This window comes from Odocoileus virginianus, chromosome 4 (assembly GCF_023699985.2).
Source record: "Odocoileus virginianus isolate 20LAN1187 ecotype Illinois chromosome 4, Ovbor_1.2, whole genome shotgun sequence".
Taxonomy (NCBI): Eukaryota; Metazoa; Chordata; class Mammalia; order Artiodactyla; family Cervidae; genus Odocoileus; species Odocoileus virginianus.
The window spans coordinates 11539755-11564680 of NC_069677.1; the positions used below are offsets into that span (position 1 = coordinate 11539755).

Sequence of the window (24926 nt, forward strand, 5' to 3'; positions counted from 1 at the left end):
CCCCGCTCAGCACAGCTGGAGAGACTGGCCCCCGCTCACCACAGCTGGAGAGACTGGCCCCCGCTCACCACAGCTGGAGAAAACCCGTACACAGCAACCAGAGCCGGCAGTCATGAATTAATTATTATCTAAAAAAAAGAGAGATTGAATAATATCTGACTTAACTCATTTGCTTACTTACTAATGTATCCTTTCAAGCAACAAATGTTTATTTAGTATTTACTGTCTTCCAGACACTATTTTCCTTAGTTAAGTTCCTTTCTTTCTTGGGGAGTTATTTTTCTCATCTGTAAAATGAGAGGATTGGATCAGATGAGCCCCCAGATTCCTTTCACCTCCAACAGGCTATAAATCCACCCAACAGTTCCAGCATCATCTCAGTCCACATTTCATTGTTTTAACTAAAAGTTTATCACGTAAGACTCTGATGAATGCTTTGCTAAAATCAAAAACCATTTTGTGGGTTCAGACAGTTAATTTTTTTAATAAAGGGAATGAAGGAATTAATTTTATTTTGTATGTATCAATGGCATATCACATTAAGAGAAACAAAGAAAGTAAAGAGAAATTGAGGAAAATTGGGAAAACAAATGGTAATCATAATACTCATTGAATGCTTGTTGAGGCATAGTCTTTTAGTCTTTAGTCTTTTTAGTCTTTAAAGTCTGAATATGTTTTTAGCGTACCCTCATCTTAATGATGGTTTGGGCATAGAATTCTAGATTGGAAGTTATTCCCCCTCAGAATTTTAAAGAAATTGTTCCATTTTCTTTTATGTTCAGTGTTGTTAAAATCTGCTGTCATTATGTCTCTTGATTTTTGGAGTTTTACCTGACTTTTTCTCCTCTCTGAAGGCTTTTAGGTTGCCCTTTTACTGATATGTTCCAGTGCTGTGCTTTAGAGTAGGTCTTTAAAAAAACCTAATTACAGCAGGCACTTAGAACACTGTATCAATTTGGCAGTTCATGCCCTCAGTCCTAGGGATTTTTCTTTACAATTTATTCCTTTCTACTTTATCTAAAACTTGTTGGATTGATTCTCTAATTGTCTTATTTTTCTCTTATTTTCTTCTACTGGTGTTCTTAGTCTACTTTTTGGAAAATTTGAATATATCTCCAACCCATATGGGCTGCCCTGGTGGCTCAGCTGGTAAAGAATCTGCCTGCAATGCGGGAGACCAACCCATATATGAAATGTCTCTTTCCAATCATAATTTTAGTTTCTAAGAGCTCTTTCTCATACTGTAAGTTTTCTCCTTTCTGTAGCAGCCTGTTCTTTTTTCATGGATAAAATATCCTCTTATCTCTCTGAGGACATTATAGTGTTGTTGAAGTTTGTCCTGCCTGCGTTTTGTTCCCTCTGAGTTCCTGGTCCTCTTTGTTTGCCTAGTTTGGTTTCTGTCAGGGAGACTTTTCTGAAAAGTCTGGTAATTCTTAGCTGAATCTTGAGGCACCAAGAAAGCTGACCACATATTCTGTGTAAAAGGAAGGCGCTTATTGACTGGAAGGATTCCCCGTTGGTGATCTGGCAGGGCACTGCAGCTTTGTGGGGAGGGGTTCCCAGCTGTCAGTTTCTATACACTGTATAGTTTCTCCAATGAAAAAGCCTCAGATCTACCTAAAATGTTTATATTTGATTGCCAGTATTCTGGGAGCCAAGAGGGACAAGGATGTGGTCACCTCCTTACTCTGTGTGTAGATATTCAGTGAATGTCAGTTTTTCAGGAAAGTGTGCATTGGGTAGAGGGGGATCTAGGGATCTGCTTCCTTTCAGACGTTCAGCCCTTCTCCCCTCTTCAGCCCTGCCTGTGCTCCTGCCCTCCTTGTCTCCTGGTGCTTCCAGCTCCCGAGGCTGTCTGAGGTCCGGCAGGGCTAATTGGAGGGAACGGGCGTGCTGACTTGGGAAACCTTTAAAGGTGTCCACATCACCTTCCCTAGACATCAAGGGCCAGTTCTTCTAGTTGGCTGGATTTAGGACAAGACTCCATTAAGATGTTTAAAAAGGAAAAAAAAGTATTCATTTACACATTAATTCATGGCATAATCATTATATAATCATTTACATGCCTATATATTGATACATATGCACAATCTATTCCCAGATAAATGCACCATCAAATTGAATTCTCTGTTCCATTTTTCTCTATTCCTAACTTTCCCTTCAAATTTAAATAATAAATTAATACCTCTGGCATTCATTTTTAAACACTTAGAGAGCTAATTCTGCTCAAGGCACTAAGTGCTTTAAAAATATTTAAAAGTATTAGCTCATTTAATACTTACAAGTGTTATCTCAGTTAATCTTATAACAACCTACAAAGTACCTACTGTCACAGTACATACTGTGACATACCCCCATTCTACAGATGAGCATACTGAGGCAAAGATGTTAAGTCACTTGTCCCTGGTCACACAACCGATAAAGGGCTCCAGAGTCCCTGCCTCACCACTAGTCTGTGCTGCCTGGGGAGAATCTGATAAGCAGAGCACACAGAAGCTGAGGCTCTGAGATAACAGAAGGGAGGGGTGTAGTCCTACATTTCTGAATATTACCAGAAACCCCACAGGGAATATTCATGTTCTTTTTCTGTAACATGGGGAAGCTCACAGAGGTAATCTAGTTCACACTGTTTATACAAGAGGGAGGTTCCATTAATCTCCAAATAGTAACCAAGCAAAAGTGACCTACATGAAAGCAGTAGTTTCTGGTGAATATGAGCAAGAGCCAGGAGTGGTTATGAAGTCTTCCCTGGTGTATAGCAGCGTGTGCTGTCACCAAGGAGCAGGAGGAAGGTGAGGTGCTCCTTCTGCCCTCTGGGAAGCATCACAGAGGGTGGAGGGTGAAGTCCCCCCAGAGACTGGGCAAGAGGAGAACAGGCTCCGAGAAGAAAGCCTGGACCCAAAAAGGAGAGAGACTGGGAAAGGAAGTGAAAGAATCAGCTGATGACTCAGGGGCAATGGGAGGAGACACAAATGGTAATTAGCATCAAAGGGGTTTAACAGGCCTCACCAAAGACTCACACCCAGGCCAGCCAGGGACACACTGCTAAGTGGGGGGGGGGGGGGGGGGGGGGGTCACTAAGTAGGGGGGGTCACTGTGAAGTGAGAAAGATGGGAGATTACAGAAACTGGGGTGCAAGGTCAGAGAATACTTCATCACACCCAGCTTCATGCTGAGACTGCTATCAGGTTAAGACTCATGACATTTTTTCTAGCAGGAATAAGTCTGGTCTTAGAATCTGGAGTAGGATTGAACTGATAGTTTGAAAGTTAAGCAACTTTCAATTTCAGATAGTTTAAAAATATGCAATAAGACTTCAATGCAGCCTCAAAGTTTTGGACAGGACATGACAGCCCTTCCTGGTGCCCATCAAATCACCTGTGACCTCTGTGGTGTGAGAGACAGGTCTAAGGACACCCATCAAATAGGAAAATTGTTCATGGAGGGAATAAGCAACAGGCTGGTAGAAGAGACTCAAATGTACATCATGAAAAGAACAAAAAACAAGCTACTGTGGGGGGATTGATGGTCATCTTAGAGAAATCAGAGACTCTTCAAATAGAGAAAAAAGTCAAGTTTTTAACATTTTGATCAGTAAAAAGGGTCTAGAACACAAGGCCTGCTTTACCCTTGGGAACTAGTTAAAGAAAGAACCTGATCATAGCTTTATTTTCTTTGAGGATAAGCATAGCTCAGCTCAGTGGAGAGTAGGACATCTGAAGTGCTGAGAAAGTCAGTGAGCTGCCTGATAGCAGATCTCCATGGGGCAACTTCAGAGTGAAGCTGCAGGTGTAAGAGGGGGAGGCACAGATAACAGTGTTCTTGGACAGACAGCAGTGGGAGAGAGCAGGTAGTTAAAGGAGGCAAAGAGGGCCCGGGTGGCTGAAGAAATTATGAAAGTAATCCAAGTCTAGAGCCATGAAATGGGAGGATGGGGCAAGGGGAGGGATAGATGCATCAGAGAAGTAAGAATGAGAGCTGCTTAGGTGGAAGGCTTGCATACTCAGGAAGCAGAGGTTGTTCAAGGAACTGATCATTAAAAGCAAAGTCATCTTTAAAATAAGTCAGTTCTGGCAGATGTGGATACTGAGGAAGAGAGAGAGTGTGTCCAGACAGCTGCCTTGGCTGTGAATAGCCCTCCTTGGGGAGGAGTCAGAGGCCAAAAGACAAGCCCAGAGTGGAGGCAAGGAGGGTAAATGGGCAGTGGTTTTCCAGCTCCGTGCATGTCTCCATGGCTAGTCAGTCAAGCGGGGGAACAGCTGAAAGATAGGCTGTATGTGGCAGTTTTGTGTTGGGAAAGCACAAAGGGGTCATCTCTGACAAGGGAGTGTTGGAAATGAAGCCAGATGGGGAAAATAATATGCAAGCCTAAAAGGAAAGTTAGAAAACAAATATGCTGAGAAATATAAAATAAAAATATAAAGATTTGCAAAGGAAGACCTTAAGTTCCAAATTGCCTGTGAAGAAGAAACTAATTAAGTGAAAACAGGAATTGTTCTTTGCAGCACTTTCTGTAGCAGGCTGTTAGATAAAACTGTTTAAGTTCCTGGGACTGGAGATTTAGCTCAGGCAGAGAGATGGGAACTTCCCAAATGTGCTACTCACTGCAAAGGCAATAAGAAACCATGAGGATGGGGACACAGCCACTGGTCCTTGGGAAATGGGAGGAGGAGGAAGAGAAAATAATGGTCATGGGACTCTGTGAGTCAGGAGACACCAGAACTGGTCAGAAAGAAATATATAAACATGAACTTTTCTATGAAACTGATACTTTAGTATTTGTGAGGGATTTGGGCTTATTGGTTAATGAGCCCTCTGTGTAGGGGCTTCCCGGGTGGCTCAGAGGTAAAGAATGTGTCTGCAGTATAGGAAATGGAGGAGTCAAGATTTCGATCCCTAGGTTGGGAAGATCCCCTGGAGGAAGGTATGGCCACCCACTCCAGTATCCTTGCCTGGGAAATGCCACAGACAGAGGAGCCTGAGGGGCTAAAGTTCATAGGATTGCAAAGAGTCAGACATGATTGAAGTGATGGAGCACGCACACACACTCTGTGTAATTAATGTTCAGATGGTGGTGAGAAGCATCGCAGTCCAGAAAGCGTAAGGCACAAAGCCTGAATGAATTACTTTAAGAATTGCAAGGAAGCACCTTAAATGTGCAAAGGTTCCTCAGAGATCTCTTGGCCCCTCTGCCCTTGACCATCCCCGTATCAACAGGGGCTCTTAGAACTTTTCAGTAATAATTCCACTGTGGGTTTTCTGAAGCAGTGTTTCTCAATTGCGAACCCAAAATCTGTGCACCCTAAAATTTCCCCGTGGCTCTGGGAAGAGGACAGGGACTGTTTGGGGGGCAGCCATGCCTCACCACTGCCTCATCCATTTCTCCTCATCCCTCCATTGCCACTCTTTGGGATTCCCTTATTGCCATGGGGATGGGGACCCCGTGTAGTGATCTCTGACTAAGCCATCAAGGTGAGAGGAGCCAGGTTATCAACCCTGTATTTGATACAAGTGGGTTTGGCTGGATCTAGAGCATGAGCATCACAGAAATGCCTTTCCTTCATCTTCCACATCCTCATTTCTGGACTGTCAGCCTGCAAGCGGCACACAGCACCACTTAGTGGTGTTTCCAGGCTCCTCTACTAGAACTGGATTTTGAACTGCCGAAGGCACAGCGTGGCTCCACCCTCTCACCCCCCTGGTCCTCTACCTGCTGGTGGGTGGGTCTGGCTGTAACTTGCCCTCAGGGGCAACGGGCCTTGTGTCTGGTGGCCTACTGAGCTGTTTGCAGCCAGAGCTTTAGGCCCCCTTTGCGTTCCTTCAACAGTCTGCAGAGGGCCACACCCAGCCCTGAAAAGGTTGCAGGTTACAGCTCAGGCCCTGTGCACCCTTGGCCCCAGCAAAGAACCTGAGTTCCTGAGGGTGGCACAGAGGAGAACTCCACAGAGGCATAGAAACTCAGTGACAAAACTTCTTAGAGTTAAGGAAATGTCATGGTCACCTAGCCCAGAATCCTATAAATGGTCCATTAGTAGAAAGTATAACTGACCTAGTGGGATGCCACCAGCAACTGAGAGGGAGAAAAATTAAATAGAATATCAGAGTAAAATTTGTGTTTCAGTGATACAGTTATTCATATGTAGTGTAAACTGGTCAAGAATTTCAATCCAAAAAGCTTAAGAGACCTGATGTAAGGCAGGCAAACTGAGAGACCCAGGAACTCAGGCCACTGATGTCTTCTCCCTATGTGCCTCCTACCCTCTCCAACCACAGACATACCTGAAAATGTGTGACTTGCCCTGTGGTGTGTGGTTTAAGGAGCATGGGATTTGCAGTCGAAGTCTGGGTTCAAGCCCAGCTGGGTGACTATGGGAAACCGCCTAGCATCGTTTCTCAAATGGCAGACCAGGGGGTCCCCTTCCAGAACCCTGAGTTTCAGGAGGAGGCCTGGAGGTTCCTTGTTAAAAACATGCATTTCTGGGCCCTAATCCAGGAGCAAGGGAGGGAACAGCTAGGGCATCTACATTTTAACTAACCTCCCTAGGTGATTTCTATGCACACTCAATGTTCCAAACACTGATCTTGACATTTCTGAGCTTAAATTTCTTGATGTAAGAAATGACGATGGAGTGGGTAATGTATGTGAAGGTACTTTACAAACTGTAAGAGCACTCTTCAGACTTGAGGTATTTCCATTCCACAACATCCTTCTCTAAATGACACTTCGGAGAAGATAACACCAGGAGAGTGGGCTAGTGGGGTCTGTGTACTTAATGGGAGAGTCAAATGGAAAAAATGAACCAAAACCATGTTTCTTTCTTCCTGTCTCTTTCCACCTCCCACCTTTTGTCCTACACTTTCTCTTCTTGACCTAACCCTGATGGCAGAACCATGCCCATCCATGAAAATGTGTTTAGAGTGGACTCCATGCTTTGTGATTGGTAATGATGCATATTGCAGCTATGAGTCTGATATGTCATGTTAACCTTTTCGAGCCCACTGTAATGTTCATGTTCCTTTAATAGAAAATTCTCACAGTCCTGAATGCTGAGCTTTTGACCCTGGGGGGACTGTTGATTCCCTACTCACTGTGCTTACCTATGCCGTGCTTATGGTTCAGCAGAAGCCTCTCTGGATGTGTGTGAAATTCATAGCTACCCAACAGGTCTAGACTAGTGCATGCATCACTGTAGCTGCTGGTACTGACAGTGCAGGCCCTGGAAGCTTAAATCAAAGATGTGCAGACTGAAGGTGAGGTCCCTGGAGATAATAGGGATCTTCCCCCTAAATCTTAAAGAACAGGCTGCTGAGCTGGGACCCTGGGTCTCCTGTTCCTCCCTTCCCCTACTTCTTACCCTACCCTGAAGTGCAGCAGCTCTTCTAAGAGGTAGGCTGTGTGCCGAGTTCCAGAAGACAAATGAATAACGAATGCTTTCTCTCAGTGAGAGTATTAAGTCTCAGTGTTCAGCTAGTAGAGTGTGTTCCTGTCGCAGGGTCTCTCTCCCCAGTTTTATTGATTCTGCCCCAGGAGTGGTGGCAGGCCTAGAGGGAAGAAGGCTGGAGCACTAAGGCAGGTTCCTAAGGAAGATGCGCCCGTTCTTCTTCTCTGCCCATCTTCTCCCCGCTCCCCAGTGGCTGAGCAAGCAGAAGATGATTCTATTCTCCTTCCAGGTGAACAGTCTTCTGTGTCTGCCATTGAGCTGAGGGCCTGTTCTCTTTTCTATCTCTAGTGCCTCCATTTTATGCTAATGGCTGCAGCATGGGGTGGGGATGAGGAAGGTGGCAGGAATGAGAAGGAAGGGAGGTCATCTCCATTATTCCCAACATCAGTTAGAATCAAGTGAGAGTGAGTGAGTTAAAAATGATGCCAGAAGAATGTGAGGGCCAGGAGTGCAGCCAGGCGTGGGGCAGAGGCGCCCTTGGAAGAAGAAAAGGGACACACTAGGGCCAGGCTTGGAGGACACAGTTGGCTGGAAGCTTGTAGAGGAACAATGAAAAGAACTAACTCCCACGCTACAAGGAGTTAGAAGCAAAGCCCGGTCTGGGTAGGCTCCAAGCTGTCACTGCAGCTAGAGTGAACCAGTGAGTAATTGAATAACAGTGTGTTAATTTCTTGGTTGTTGTTTTTTTCTTTTCCTGACTCCCTTTCCAATCTTCTGCCCTTTCTCCACCCTGAATCTCATCCTTTCTATTTCCCTTCCGCCTCTCCTCTGCTCTCATGCATACTTTTTCCCCTTCCCCACCCACCCACCTACCCGTCTCCTTCCCCCATGCCCTCGTGTTTTACTCCACCCCCACCTCACCCCCAAAAGCTCTCTGGCGGCTGTGAGTTGACCGTGGTGCTCCAGGACTTCAACGCAGGCCACAGCAGCGAGCTGAGCATCCAGGTGGGACAGACGGTGGAGCTGCTGGAGCGGCCGAGCGAGCGGCCGGGCTGGTGTCTGGTCCGAACCACGGAGCGGAGCCCCCCTCAGGAGGGCCTGGTCCCCAGCAGTGCCCTGTGCATCTCCCACTCCCGAAGCAGCGTGGAGATGGACTGCTTCTTCCCCCTGGTGAAAGGTAAGGAGAAAGGGGGGAGGGGAGGGATGAGGACCAGAGCCCGCTGGAGATGTGGCCCACTTGTTAGAAGAGCATCATGGCACTCACTTGTCTCAGGAACCTGTTTTGACCTGTGGGATTTCTCTGGGACCCACTTGTGAAGAGAGTGTGTTGGGAGCTTAAAAAGAAAGAGCTATGGAACAACCATTTAACTTTGGGAAAGGATCACTTAATCTTTCTGAATCATTTTCATCTTAAAAATGAAGGCTGACTTAGGTGACCCCTAAGATCCCTGGTAGCTCAGTCAGTAAACAATGTGCCTGCAATGCAGGAGACCCAGGTTCGATCTCTCGGTTGGGAAGATCCCCTGGAGAAGGAAATGACAACCAGTATTCTTGCCTGGAGAATCCCATGGACCCAGGAGCCTGGCAGGCTACAGTCCATGGAGTTGCAAGAGTCAGACACGACTTAGTGACTAAACCACCAAGATCTCTTCTAACTCTCCCATTATATCGCTGGACATCCAAAAAAGTTCTCTTCCACCCACAGCCCAGTACCTAGATTCCATTCTCCACTAACCCCTCCCCTACACAGCGGTCGGTTCCCAGGGCCCCTCCCCCTACCCAGGTGCTCACGGTCTGCAGAAGACTGAGCAAATCTGGGGGTAACACACAGCACAAGCCGGTTGAGTGTGACCTTCCCCTCAGCCCTGCCAGGGTCTGAGACACTCATTTATGTGCCTCTCACGTACAAATAACTGGGGCCTTGGCTTCTGTTTTGTATAAGCTCTGTGTTCTTCCCACTTGCCTGTTTATTCACTGTCTCACACCGGGGAGACTGAGCCCCTGAAAACAGTGACTCTCCAGGCGAGGGGTGTCGCTGGACTGGCAGCATCTTCATCTCCTGAGAACTTTTAGGAATGCAAATTCTCAGACTCCACTCCAGACCTTCTGGGCCAGAAATGCTGGGGCGGGGCCACAGTCTTCCTCTTAACAAGTCCCCAGGGACACCGACACACACTCAAGTTCCAGGGCCTCTGACTTAAGAAGTCAAGGCTGTCAGGGCCTTGAAGTCACTTGTTTTACATTGAGGACACTGACGCCCAGAGAACAGCTGAGTTCTCTTAATTCTGAGCTTCTTTTTGTCACTGGTCAGACATCTACCTCTGGATTTCCATGCAACCCTGTGCTAGGGTTTATGGAATGGGAAGAGGGAAGGACCTGATTCTGTCAGGAGGCTAGGGTAAGGGTCGCCATGGAGAACTGTTGATGCTATTGACTAATGAAACTGATATGTTTTCATTTCTGGAATTCCATCGGGTCCACCTCTGAAACCTGACTTCCTCCTCTCTTCCACAAGGTGGCGCTAGCAGGCTGCATTATTGGTGCTGCCTAGTTCTTCCAACGGCCTGGACGGGGGTAGGGGTGGTTTCTATCCCGAGAATGGCAGCTAAAAGCACACACACACACACACACACACCTGTGCTCCCCTCCCCCATTGCAGCCATCACCCGCGTTTCCCTCTTTGCTCTGTATCAGGAAGTTGTGTGGATCTGTAATTGCAGGTGTAGCTCCTCGGTCCTCTAAAGTGGTCACTAGAGAATCTGGTGGTTTTGGGGAAGAGAAAAGCAGGGGATCTCGGGTTCACTTGAAATCGCCCCAAGGGGGAACCTGGGACACAAAGACGTTAGAATTGTGTGGGCGAAATGAAGTAATACATGCAAGACACTTAGAACAGTGCCTGGCACTCAGTACATGTTAGTTGTCAGGATAAGTTATAGTTATTATATCACTTCCACAGATTATTCAGCAAAATGACTGAAAACTCCCATCTCCGGAGACAAAGCCAGGATGGCCATTCATTTGCTGGGAAACTTAACTGGTCACTCATCTCCCAGTGTGGGGTGGTCTATCAGAAAGGACTTGACTTCCAGGGAGGACCTGGGCTTCTTGCCCTAGGCCTGGCTTCCCTGGTCCCTGACTGGTTGCATCCCCTTGCTGCCCTGGCCCAATGCGGGAGGGGGAGGTGTCCGGAGGGGGCATATGGTTAGTGGAGAGTTAATTGAAAATGGGAGCTGAGGATGAGGGATGCAAAATAGAGACAAGAAAGCCAGGAGACTGCCACGGAACTTTCCAGCTAACTCTGCTGCCATCATGACTTCTTAGGAGCACCACCCGTAGTGCCTATCACCATTTCCTTGGCTCTTCCTGTTGGCAGCCTGCTTGCTCTCTCCCAACATAAGCCAGTTAGGCGGGGTTTCACATGGCAGCCTGTGAGCTCTCACTGGCTTCTCACCCCTGTGGATTCAGGATCCACCCCCCTCCTCCAGGTGCCTGACTCCCAGTAGTCAGGTGTAAGTTTCTCTTCTCAGAGCAGCCCCACGGCCCTAACGAGGCCTCAGCTGGAGGTATGTACGCTCAAGCACACGCCTCATCTTGGAAGAGCCCCTCTGTCTCCCTCTAGGACCTGTCCGGAGTCTCAACTTCTTGGCAGAAATTCGATAAGCTATTCCTTTTCCCATCCAGCAGGCTGCCTGTGGGCCACCTGGCCTTCTCTCCTCTCCAAGTGACTAGTCTCCAGTGGGCACTCCACCTCCTGAGTTACGCCCAATGGAACTGAGGCTGAAATGATCTCCTGGGGGTTGTGGAACCGGCTAGGGCATCCTCCAGTTCATCAGAGGTCAGAATTCATTTCTTTATCAATGCTCAGAAGGCAACTGGTCCTCTTAACCTTTGAGAGAGCATCAGGCTAGTGCTCCCACAAACCTTCAGGGATAGGAAATCATGTGTGTGCTGAGTGCTGCCTGAGTACTCAGGCACGACTGCCATCCCCAGAAACGGAGACAAAAGAGCCCTGGATGTCAGCACTGAGGAGGGAACTTGGAGAACCACTGGAGCAGGGTTCTCAACTCTGGCCACCCAGGATCACCTGGACGCTTTATCAGATGACAAGATCCAGGCCCCACCTAGAACAAGAGGTTTCGGAATTCCCAGAGTAGGCCTGAGGGTCAGTGTTTTTCAAATCCGCCTCAGCTGAATCCAAGGGACAGAAAGGTTGAGAACCACTGCACTGGCCAGCCTCCTCTCTTGTAGGGGCACTTTGGGGCACAGGAAAGCAAGGTGACCTCTCAAAGCCACAGAGGGAGTTGGTGGCAGAGCTGGAGGAGACCAGGCCTCCCACCTCCTCATTGAACCTCTGCACCACACTCTGCCTGCTAGGCTTCCAAGAAGCTCCAGGGCCTTTTGCAGTCTTTCCTTTCTGAGGCTACTTAGGAGTCAGTGGTTGCTTGTTTCCTCTTGATATGTTTGTGGCAGGACCACTGGTGGGGCTGTGTGACAAAGCAGAGGGGCCTGCCTTTCCTGTTACACCCCCCTGATATCCTAGAGCTTCCCCCTGGAGTTGGGCCCTGTGGATCTAGTCATTCCTCTTCCTAATCCCCTCTGACTTTCTCAGCAGTGAATGGCGAAGGCGGCACCTCCCAAGGGACAAAGACTTTGTAGCGGTGGTTTCAACTCTGGTGCATCTGAGAACTACCTAAGGAGGAGACTAAAAAGTACTCATGCTTCATGCCACACCCCAGACCAGTTAATTCAGAGCCACCAAGGGCCTGGACATTAGTATTTTTTAAGTTCCTTGGTAATTCTAATGGGTCAAGAGTGACTGCTTCATGGGTTTGGTGCTGCCTGGGTGTCAGACATAGGAAGGACTTTAAAGTCTATTGGTAGAAGTTAATATGCAGTTATGTAACAACTCAACAACAAAGAACCAATTCGATTTTAAAATGAACAAAAGACTTGTATAGACATTTCTCAAAAGAAGGTATACAGATGGCCGTAAGCCCATGAAAAGATGGGCAACATCACTGATCGTGAGGGAGCCACATGTCAATGCTGTAATGAGAAACCAATTCATAGTGGTTCATCAGGAAAGCTATTTTTTTTTTTCACAAACCATAGAAAATAACAGGTGTATGTGAGGCTGTGGAAAAATTGGAAACCTTTACCCTGCTGGTGGGAAAGTAAAATGGTGAATTGCTATGATAAACAGTATGGGAATCCTCAAAAAATTAAACATAGAATTACTATATGATCCAGCAGTTCCAATTCTGGATGTATACCCCAAAGAGAATTGAAAGCAGGGACTCAAAGAGGTGTTTGTACAGTTATGTTCATAGCAAAGATGGAAGCAACCAAAGTGTCCATCAGTAGATGTGAGGGTAAACACAATGTAGGCTATACATACAATGAAATATTATTTAGACTTAAAAAAGGAAGGAAAATCTGACACATGCTACGGTATAGATGAACTTTGAAGACATTGTGCTAGGTGAAATAAGCCAGACAAAAGAGGACAAAAACTGTACGATTCCATCATGTGAGGTAACTACCGCAGTCAAATTCATAGACAGAAAGTGTAATGGTGGTTGCCAGGGACTGGGGAGAGAAGAGGAATTATGTTTAAGAGGAGAAGAGGAGTTAGTGTTTAACAGGTACAGGGTTTCACTTTCGCAAGACAAAAAAATTTTGGAGATAGATGATGGTGTAGTTATACAACATTAGAGATATACTTACTGCCGCTGAACTGTATACTTAAAAGCGGTCTTTCAAAAAAGCACTGGTCCTGGTACTTCTGCCCCAGGGTCCAAAAATACAGCCCAGGTTCTTCTCCACCCAGCTCTCTAGGATACCTGTGTTCCTTTTCTTTTCCTGTATGATTTTGCCCTGGCTCTAACTGAGCACCTGGAGAAGCTAGCCATAAGAAAATGCCTGTTTGCTTAGTCAAACTAAACCAGGGCCTGGTGAGCCCTGGAGCTGATGTCCTGGAGGAAAGAGGCAGTGGCCGTGGTGGCCTGGCTTGTTTACAGGGAGTCCTCTCTTATAAGGTCTCCTGATGAGTTCTCCTTTTATCACCTAGCTGGCTACAGGAACAGCTTTCCCAGGCTGGGGAAGGTGTGCAGGTATAGAACAGTGAAGAACAGTGGGCTCTGGAGGGATGTACCACCACAGCCTGGAGATGCCAAGCAAGTCATGATACGGTGGACCTGTGTTAAGTGTGTAACCAGCTCGTAAAAGTACCTGGCATTTATTGAGCCTCACTAAGGGCCAGATTCTATGTTCATGCTTCACTATTTTCCTCATTTGACAGACTGAAAACTGGGTCTTAAATCAGTTAACATCCCCAAAGTCACATAGCTTGCTAGTGGTGGATCTAGATTTGAACGCAAGTCTGTTTTCCAAGGTCTTACTCTTTACCACAGGACTCCACCACCTCCCAAGGCTAGAGGTACTGAAGAGAGCTATTTTGCTTTATTGTCCTTCTCTCTGACTCAGTGCCCTTGGATTTACCCAGTCTAGCTGGGTGAAGGTTGAGAGAGCACAAGCCCTGTATACTTGCTGCCTCCCACTCCCTCTCCCTCTGGTCTCCTGGGCTCCCTTCCCTATGGGCAGTAGTGTCAGACAGACTTGTCCTGTGCATGCTTTGCCTCCTAGAAGGAGCCTGGCTGGAGCAGAATGGCTCTGAGCAGCACTCTGGCTAGTGGGCTAAATGGGGTCCAGCTCTGCTGGGGGCCGGATACCTCCTGGAGCTGGTCCAACTGGTCTAGCAGATTCGCTGCAGGGTGGGAATTCCCTGCACTTTCTGCTTCAGAATTGAAAATGCACCTTTACTATTTCCTCTGCTGTCAAATCCAGACACTTAGAGTCTCCTCCTGCCTACCGGCTACAGAGTTCACTGCCAGCCTCTCACAGGACTTAATAATAGTGACTGCCTTCCACTCTGAGGCTCCCTATGGGCTGGTCTTTTTTGTTGTTGTTGTTATTCTGTACAGTTATTCATATTGTGACATGTTCTAAAATAGCATTCGTATCACCTTTTATCCATGTCTTCCTGATTTACCTCTACGATCCCATCCTGTTCTAAAAACATCTGCTTTTTTCTCTCCACATCAGGCAAGTACTGTAAGTAACCTAAAGTGATAGCAGTCTAAGTGTCCTGTGTTTAATCCGTCCAAGCATAACATATAAACCTTCATTTTGAGGTCCAATTTATTAGGTTAAACCATATGAAATAGCCATATTTGTAGTCAATACTGGTTGAAAATCAGAAATTTTAAATGGTTCTATCTGATATGTTATAATCAGCCTATCTTTTTCATAGAAGCATACTTGCAAATCTTTGAGAAAACTGGGGAGGGCTTGGTACTCAGAGAGTCAGATGGACCAGGAAGAGGACAGAATATGAAACAAGTAGAAAGTCACTGAATCTTGGTTTCTGCAACTGTAGGGAAAGCAGATAAACATACTCACCTCTCACAGTTGCTGGAAGCCTCAGAGGTTGCAAAGTTAAGTAGAAATGCTTTTAAGCTGTGAAGTTGTTCTCTTTGTCATGTGCATAGATTGCTTAGAATGAAACATAAGTGACCCTGCTATGCATGAGGTTTTAGAGTGACATGTAGAAGGGCATGGATGGCATGATGCGAGGTGTGGAATAAGAGTCTTGAGGTGGAAGATCTTGGCAGGGGGGTTCTGAATCCTTGCCCAGCCACTGATAAGTTGATAATCTTGGACAAGATACTTAAAATCCATAAAATGGGCAATAGTGCCCACTTGCCTTTAGTTAGACTTCCGGCCTGTGAGTGCCACACTGTCGATTAACGTTCATTTCCCTGTCCTTTGTCCCAGTTCTGATGCCTCTATAGGGATGTGTCTAGGGTGTTTCCAGCTTGAATCTTCCCCAGGGCTGTTCACGGGCTCAAGGTTCTGTTTCTAGTTCCATCCATAGGCCTTGCAAAGGCCCAACATCGTCTCTACTCTGCACCCTCTCCCCTCTCTCAGTTTCTACTCCTGGCCTACCCTGAGCCCTTTCTGCGCTACCAACAGCAGATCCAGCTGACTGATTTTTAAGAAATAATGGTGGACTCCTCTTTCTCATTTTCTTTTGCCTCCACCTAGAGGGTAGGGTTTATATATGATATATTTGAGCTGAAAATTCATATTATTCCCTGGCTTGCGCCTCTCGATGCCCTGTTCTTTCATTGATTAACTCTGGTCATTGAAGGTAACGTTTGAATCATACTCTAGAGCTGGGCTCACCCTACATGATGGAGGGCAGTGCTGAGATGTTGAGTGTTGCTGGGTGGGCATGAATGTGTCCTTCCCCAATTCAAAGAAGAGAAGGACAAAGACTAATTTTGTAAAAACTGCCTTACTTTATTTTCAACTGGATTTCTTCTACTTACCTGTCTGTGTTAGGATGGGCCAGAAATGACTCAATAGTTACCAAATGGGAGCCCTCCCAGGACAATTTCAGGAAGAGGGAGATGTAGGTGCCATCTAGTTCATACCTTACCCTCCTTTTTATTTTATTTTTCTTTTAAGGATAAGGGATCAGCAAAGATAGAACTTGCCCTGAGCCTACCTTGTTTTGGGTGAGATGTCCTCCCTGGGACTGGCTACCATTGTCTGATATTATTTAGGACATCAAAGGGCTTGGAATGGAGGCCTCAAAATAGAAAAATGTCAGATCAGGCCACATCCCCCTTTCAGTACACCCCCATGTGGTGCTGCTCCAAGAAGAGGTGACACAGGAGGAGACATTGCATTATCCAAGGAAACAACTGATGCCTCTGGGATCCTCTGCAGAGATCCTGCAGAGCCTGACCCTCTCCTTTGTGTAACCAGCCTGCTGACACTTAGCTTATGTCAAATGCCTGTTTCAACAGCATATTTTCATGCCTCCTGGTGCCCACTGTAAATCTGTGAAATATACATGAGAATGATGCCTTTTATTATTCCAGGGGGAAGGGGGTGAGACATGAATAGCATCTTTGCTCCTTGGAGCCTCATGAACCAGCTCAGAGCTGGTGGCACTCAGAGCTAAAATGAGAGCTTCAGATTCAATCCAAGAGAGGAGAGGCTACCACTGTGAGTGCTTGCTGAGAAGGAATGAGAGAGAAATGATAGAGAGGAGAAATCAAAAACAGAATGTTTCCCAGAGAGAAGATGATGCAGTTTTCTCTTACTAGAGCTACCTCAGCTAGAACCGCTTTCCCCGCAAAAGGGCAGGGAATGCAGAAATGACATGCACAGATTGTAGCGTGAGAGGCAGACAAAGAGCAGCAGAGGTCTGAGGGCTGGGGGTAAGCCCACCGGACCTGCTCAGGGGAGGTCAGAGATGAGAGGATCATAACAGTCGGTCGTGAGGAGCAAGCCTTGCAGCCCTCAGCCTGAGGAGCTTTCAGTAGTGGGACTCTGATGCTGCTTGGCCAGAGAGAGTGTTGAGGACCCTCTTCCTTTCACCTCAATGCCTTCCCCTGTGTCATTCAAACTTTGAAAGCAACTACCCCTCGTCTAGGACCCCCGTAGCACTGAACCTGCAGTCTGAGCTCAAACTCTACAACATGGATGAGGAATTTTTCAGTTTGCAAGACTTGCCATGTTTAATACCAGCTCCCCATCCACTGGAGCAGAGAGGCCATCCACTCACAGACCAACCTGCCTCTTTTCTTGTCCTTACCTTTGGGAGAGGACTAGGCTGCCTGGTTTCCCCAGCATTGTCCCCAAGCCCCAGCTAGGAACACTGATTCTGATATTGCATCCATTTGCCTTACTCTCCACAAGGCCTGTATGCTACAGGGGGTGTGGGTGCCTACCTTTGTACACAGGTGGGCATGTGGATAACTACCATTGCTGGGCTCCAGGCTACAAGGAGGAGGGCTGGGCTCAGCTCAAAACAGTCCATGACTCCTGTCTCACTTCCAGTGATAACAAGAGCCCCTTGTGTGGCTGCAGGGAGGCTCCTGCAAAACCTGCCCCCAGAGCCTCTTCTCTGACTTCATCTCCTCTTAGTTCCCTTCTGCTGCTCTAACAAATTACCACAGACTTAGTGGCTTCAAACAACACCATGTTTATTCTCTTACGGTTCTTTAGGTTATAAGTCCAATGTGATTGTCACTGGACTAAAATCAAGAATCGGCAGGACAGCCTTCCTTCTGGAGGCCCTAGACAAGAGGCTGTTTCCTCACCTTTTCCAGTTTCTAGATTTCTGGAGGCCACCTGCATTCCTTGGCTTGTGGTCCCTTCCTCCATCTTGAGAGCAAGTGATGTTGCATCTCTCTGGTCCTTCTTCCAAAGTTACATCTCCCTCTGACCACAGTGGGAAAGGTTCTCTACTTTTAAGGACTCACATGATTACATTGTGCTAACCTGAATAATCAAGTATATGCTCCCCATCCCAAGGTCCCTAATCACGTCTGCAGAGTCCCTTTCACTCTGTAAGGTATTGCATTTACAGTTTCTAAGGATTAGGTGTGTGGACATCCTTGCAGGGAGGGGCATATTCTTCCAACCACGTCCTACCACCTCCTGACCAGCCTGCCTGACTGAACTCTTCTGCAACTGAGTGATGCGTTCTCCTGCCCAGCACCCACACCTTCTGGAACACCCCAGGTCCTCATATACCCAGATGATTTGTCACCACACTTCCTTCATGTCTCTGCTTAAATATCACCTGATTAAAGAGACTTTCCCTCACTCCCACCCTCTACTATCACACTGGATACCGCTTTGCTGTTTTACTTTTCCTCATAGCAATTATGTCACTACTGGCATGTTTACCAATGTTTATTGTTTATCCCCCCCCTCCCAACTGCTTCCCAGATTCCCTGTACAGGTGAAGAGGTTTTGTTTATTTTGTTCTTTACTCTATCCCAGGTAGCATGAACAGTAGCTGACATATAAGAAAGTCTCGGTAAATATTTATAGGAAGGAAGAAAGGGAGGAAGGAAAGGAAGGACGGAGGGAGGGAGAGAAGGAAGGAGGAAGGAAACGAGAAGAGAGGAAGAGAGGAGGGAGGGAAGGAAGGAGAAAGACCGCGTGTCAAGGACTCCTGAGAGTTCATCTGTGAAGAACAGGCTCAGTGTCCTCCATCCCCCGAGGACTGTAGAGGAAACTGGCTAACTTTATCAGAGGGGCCTGAGGATGGGGGAGGGAATAATATTCTGAGGCCTGAAGTTCTAACTGAGAAAATCTTTGCAATCCTGCTTTCTGGGAAATCTCTAGGACACATGGGCTAAGCTTACCTCTCATGCATCTGGAATGGTTGAAAATTCAGAAATATAAGGATGGGCAGCGTCTTCCACATCCCTCCCATTTATGAACTCCACCATAAACTGACTTGAGTTACATTAAGGCAAAATCCACACTGCATTTAATGTATCAGAAACCTCTTCGTGGCACCCAGGAATCTACATGCTGCTGTAGCTGCTATTTCTGCCTGTGGGAGGGAAGAGGGCATTGACAGTCAGAGTGAAAATACCATCCCTCATAGTGGACACTTAGTAATGGTGAGCCTTCCCAAACTGGAACTCCGTCAGAGTGATAGACGGGCACTTCTTACTGCCCTACTTCGGGAACACTTTGACCTACTTAGAAGTGAACCTTTTTGGAAGTAGATAAAACCTGGAGTGGTTTGTTTTTAGCAACTCCAGCTGCAATCATCTCTCACTTTGATAAATAGCTTGTCTCCTCCTGAGCTTAGATCTCAGGAACCCATCCTGACTGTCTGTAGCTTTACTTCACTGTCCCCCAGAAGAGCATGAGCACTGGCTGTTCTGGTGAGACCCCTAGGTCTTTTGTGAAACCCCACGGCCTTCTCACCATCACCTGGGCTACCCTTACCTGGGGCTTGGTTCAAACCAGTGAATGATCAGTGATACTTCCTTCCTGAAAAGCAGTGTTGGCAGGGCAAGCCAGGCTTAACTTTTTGAGCCAGAAGGAGGCAGAGAGGAACAGAGGGACACATTTACAGGGCATAGTTGAAAACAGAAAGAACAAGTTCAATAGTAGTTTAGTCCTTGGAGTCTAGACGCTGTCGCTAGGTGAATGGAGACACCCACGGGGCCAGCAGTGGTGCAGTGGTTAGACCACACTAAACAGATATAACTAGAAGAGATTACTATGCATACTGCTAGCAATAATGCTTTTTCTGTAGACATTACTATTAAAATAACACATATAACCTAAGGCTAGCTATCTACATAGACATTATACAATTTTGAAAGACATGTTTGGAGTTCAAATTAAATATAGAAAGAGTGTACACCTTGCACCTCCTTTCTTTTAATCTTAAGTGTTTCTGGTCACTGATAATTATTATTCTTCACATAAAGATGAAACCTGTACTTTATGTCTGGTCTTGGTTTGCCGTCAGTTTCCTTTTTCTGCTACGAAAACATTGAACCAACTGCTTTTCTGGAACTCACCTTGCTCTTTGTGTTTGCTCAGGGAACACATCATATTCAATTTATGTTTCTCATACAAGATTCCCATATAAATTCCCATATATAGGTTAGCTTAGTGAGTCACAGATAGTAGATATTAAAAAACCAACTCTTTGTTGAATAAATGATCAGTACTTGGCAAGAACCTCGGCGTTTTAAGCCACAGTCACAAATGGAGGCCAGGACAGGATACTTTGGGGGAAATTAAGAACCATTCCGGTGTCAGCCATTAGGCAGTTTACAGATCAGAAATCTATGCAGGAAGATGGGGATTAAGGAACATGTGGTTAGTAGCTGGAGAGCGTAGCAGGTGGTGGGAGAATGAGTCAAAGGACCAGCTGTCAGAGTTTGAGAAAGTGAAAATATTTGAATTGGGGTGCTTCCTAAACTCTATATCTACTATGCAGGAAGTAATCCCGCAGTCCCAAGGTCCATGGTCCTTAGCCCTGACTTCATATTGAAATAACCTGCAGAGCTTTAAAAAACTCTAGATAGGAATCTAGATCAGAACCTGAGAGTGGGTGCTGGAGCTGAGATTTACTGCTGGAGGAAAAGGCAGGTAAGTGACTGGTTGGAGTGAGACTGAGGAAGGCAGGCCCGCCCATAGTCACCAGAAACCATGCCACAGTCCTCACTGGGCATGTTCTGTAGAAGGCGCGTACTGTACTTTTCACTGTAAGAAAGTTCTCACAGGAATCTCTAGACCTGAGTAGGGGCATAGTACAGTTGCTGTTCCTTCCATCTCTAGGCTGAGTTCTCATTAAGAAACCTGGATAAATGTTGTGATTTTAAAAAACTCTGTTCCTATAGATCTGAGGAGAATAAGTCTAAAGGATAAAATTGGACACATCTGTCATTGAAAAGGGCAGATGCCTGAAATCATGGTCCAGTGTTCCTGAAGCCTGTGGCTGACTTTGGGTGAGAGGGACACTGGTACCAAGTGGTATACTAGGCCCAGTATGTCTTCAGGCTGAGACCAGAAGGAATTCTTTGGGGCTTACTGTTGTGGGAAATGGAGATGAGGTAAAATGGACACACAGATAGGTGAGAGCCTAATTCATGCAAGATAGACTTGGAGACATCACTGAAGACAAATTCTGCCAAAAATAGGAATAAAACTCAACCATCTGTTTGGAAATTAGGAACACTCCAGAGATACTGCTGGAGAAGGCAATGCAATCCACTCCAGTACTCTTGCCTGGAAAATCCCATGGACGGAGGAGCCTGGTAGGCTGCAGTCCATGGGGTCGTGAAGAGTCAGACACGACTGAGCGACTTCACTTTCACTTTTCACTTTCATGCATTGGAGAAGGAAATGGCAACCCACTCCAGTGTTCTTCCCAGGGACGGCGGAGCCTGGTGGGAGGCCGTCTCTGGGGTCGCACAGAGTCGGACACAACTGAAGTGACTTAGCAGCAGCAGCAGCAGCAGAGATACAGCTATAGCTCAGTGGTTCTTAGCCTGAACTTTGGGAGTGGGTGGGTGGAGTTTGAAAACCTTGAGGTTATAGACATTCCACTGTCTTATGCAAAATGATGTTTATTTGGAGTGGGGCTCAGATAAGGTCCAGGGATAAATAAAATTTCGGGGAAGAAGTATATTTAGGTGATGTCATTGACCCTCTCACACACACACACCCCTATCTCTCTCTCATTTCATCTCTTTCCTCTGTGTTGGCTTTATGGCAAGATGGCCTCCAGCTGCTTTAGGTTAACATTCTATCAACGTAGAAATCTTCTGAGAAAGGATTGCTCCTTTCACAGTAGTTATTGCTAAGGTCTCTAGTTTTTGATCATTGGTTGAAATTGGGTCATGTGCTAAATCTGAACCAGTCCCCTTGACTGGCTGGCTAAGCCCAGGTCATAGGCCTATCCTTAGAGTGGAGCATGGACATAGGGAGGGTGTCAGCTACATCCAAAAACATGATCTAAGAATGGAGGAGAGCTGGTTTCTCAAAGAAAAATCAAAGTGCTGTTGCAAAAAGAAGAGGGTGTAGATTGCAAACAGATGGGGAAGATTTCACTACCTAGAGAGTCCCTTGGACTGCAAGGAGATCAAACCTGTCAATCCTAAAAGAAATCAGTCCAGAATATTCATTGGAAGGACTGATGCTGAAGCTGAAACTCCAATACTTTGGCCACTTGATGCAAAGAACTGACTCATTGGAAAAGACCCTGATGCTGGGAAAGACTGAAGGCAGGAGGAGAAGGGGACGACAGAGGATGAAATGGTTGCATGTCATTACCAACTCGATGGACATGAATTTGAGCAAGCTCCAGGAGTTGGCAAGCTCAGGGAAGCCTGGCATGCTGCAGACCATGGGGTTGCAAAGAGCCGGACACGACTGAATGACTGAACTAAGCTGAACTGAATTGGTCCTCAATGTGTGGTCCTACCAACAACATGAACATCATCCTGGAACTTGCAGATATGAAATCCTTAGGCCCCACCCCAGACCTACTGAATCAGAAAGTCTGGGAGTGAGGCCCAGTAATCTGTGCTGTAACTTACTCTCCAAGTAATTCTGATGCACACTCAAGTTTGAGAACCACCACATTACAGCAGTGGCTCTCAAACTATGCTGCATCTTACAAAACACCTGGGGAACTGAAAAAATACTAATACAGCCTCACCCAAAGTGAATTAATCTGAATCTTGAGAGGGATAGGGGAGGAAGACCCAGGCATCAGTGGTTCTTAAACTTGGTTCCACCCTGAAATTATCTGGAGAACTTTAAAAAAAATACTGAGGCCTAGAATTTATTAATGGAACAACTTCCCTGATGATTCTAATAAGCATCTGTGTTTAAAAACCATTGCTCTACCATCCCCTCCCAATTGTCCTGAGGACAATTCAAACATCTAGATGTAGGTTAGAGGATTCAGGCACCTATTTTCTTAAATCCCTAAATTCAAAACTTGGTCAAATATCTAACATTGATTCCCTTTTCTTTCATGTTCATGTTGAGTCTGTTGTAGCAGCTTGTTCCACAACAACTGGGATTGTTTCTGTTTGAGAATGTAGACCCAGTGCCTTAAACAGAGCCTGGCACATAGTAGGCACTCAGTAGGTATTTGCTGAGTCAATGAATCAGTCTGAAATTGGTCAGTGTCTCAGTAGTATTCAAGACTTCCTTGCTGGATTTTAGACATCACTGGTCTCATTCTGGAAGACACACAAGGATGGCAATGGGACTCTTGGGTTATTGATGCCTAACCAATCTTCAGAATGCCCCAAAATGTGCTGATCATATCAACTTAAGTTGGGTAGGTGTCCCTAATGGCTTTATTTTAATGTCCTTTAAATTGACAGTGGGTGGATTCCTGGTTAATAAGGACCAGTGGAAACATGCCTAATGAAACCTTTACATGGAGACTAAGACTACTTTAAGGGTCTACTTGTACTCAGATTCTTTTTGAAGTATATTTATAGAGTTTGATCCCTGGGTTGGGAAGATCCCCTGGAGAAGGGAATGACAACCCACTCCAGTATTCTTGCCTGGAGAATTCCATAGAGGAGCCTAGCAGGCTACAGTCTATAGGGTCACAAAGACTTGGACATGACTGAGCAACTAACACTTTCATTTCATTGTACAACATTCTGTTACAGGTGTACAGTGTAGTGGTAAGTTTAAAATGCTGTTTAACAATTTTTAAATACTCCATTTATAGTTATAAAATATTCACTCTATTCTCTGTGTTGTCCAATATATCAGTTCAGTTCAGTTCAGTTACTCAGTTGTGTCCCACTCTTTGCGACCCCATGAACCGTAGCACACCAGGCCTCCCTGTCCATCACCAACTCCCAGAGTTTACCCAAACTCATGTCCGTTGAGTCGGTGATGCCATATAACCATCTTGTCCTCTGTCATCCCCTTCTCCTCCTGCCTTCAATCTTTCCCAACATCAGGGTCTTTTCAAATGAGTCAGCTCTTTGTATCAGGTAGCCAAAATGTTGGAGCTTCAGCTTCAACATCAGTCCTTCCAAAGAACACCCAGGACTGATTTTCTTTAGGATGGACTGGCTGGATGTCCTTGCAGTCCAAGGGATTCTCAAGTCTTCTCCAACACCACAGTGCAAAAGCATCAATTCTTCTGTGCTCAGCTTTCTTTATAGTCCAACTCTCATATCCATACATGACTACTGGAAAAACCACAGCCTTGACTAGACAGACCTTTGTTGACAAAGTAATGTCTCTGCTGTTTAATATGCTGTCTAGGTTGGTCATAACTTTCCTTCCAAGGAATAAGCGTCTTTTAATTTCATGGCTGCAATCAACATCTGCAGTGATTTTGGAGCCAAAAAAAATAAAATCAGCCACTGTACAACATATACTTATAGCTTATTTTTTACCTATTAGTTTCTGGTACTTTTATTTCTGAAGCAAGTTTAGAGTCTTCCTCAGACATCTAATTCAAGCTAGCTTCCACAAGATGATGTCATCAGCCTTTTGCAAAAGATTTTGATAGAAAGACGATCCAGTGTCACCTGAACACTTGTAAAGAATCCACCTGCCATGCAGGAGACCCAGCTTTGATCCCTGGGTCGGGAAGATTTTCCTGGAGAAGGGCTGGCAACCCACTCCAGTATTCTTGCCTGGAGAATCCCATGGACAGAGGAGCCTGGTGGGCTACAGTTCATGGGGTTGCACAAAGTCAGACACGACTGAGCGACTAACAGTTTGAGTTTTCAAATGCAAAGGCCCAGAAGAAGGTTTAAAGTAACAGAGGTTACTCATCAAGCAATTTTGAATTGTTTTTGAAGTCTTATCAGAATGCCCCAGTATTGGGTAGACCAAATGTTGACTCATATCATAGCACCCAGGCAGTGGATCACAAGGAAATAAAGTTCATTTTTAGAAGGACTGAAGGTTCAAGATGAGACTGACCAATAGAATGATCACTGAATTCAGTAATCTGGCGTTTGGGCTGCGTGAGCAATTTGAACTTTCATTTCTGTGTTTCATATCTGGAGCACCTGGGGCACACTTCCTGCTTAACAGTGAGATTATTATTTTAAAACTGCCAGGAGAAGCCATCAGGGAGGTGGCAGTGGTAGACCTTGAAGGTAGATTTTGACTTTGGGTTCTGTTCTTCCTATGGGGTGAAGA

General features: G+C 46.0%; 1 protein-coding gene across 15 annotated transcripts in view; it reads left to right on the top strand.

Moving 5' to 3' along the window:
• The window catches only part of KALRN (kalirin RhoGEF kinase), a 668360-nt gene that overhangs the window by 523098 nt on the left and 120336 nt on the right, over positions 1–24926 (top strand). For all 15 annotated transcript variants that reach the window (XM_070466100.1, XM_070466108.1, XM_070466101.1 and 12 more), the window contains exon 34: positions 8313–8559. In XM_070466100.1, coding sequence (XP_070322201.1) covers positions 8313–8559 — 247 coding nt within the window. The remainder of the gene's footprint in view (positions 1–8312; positions 8560–24926) is intronic.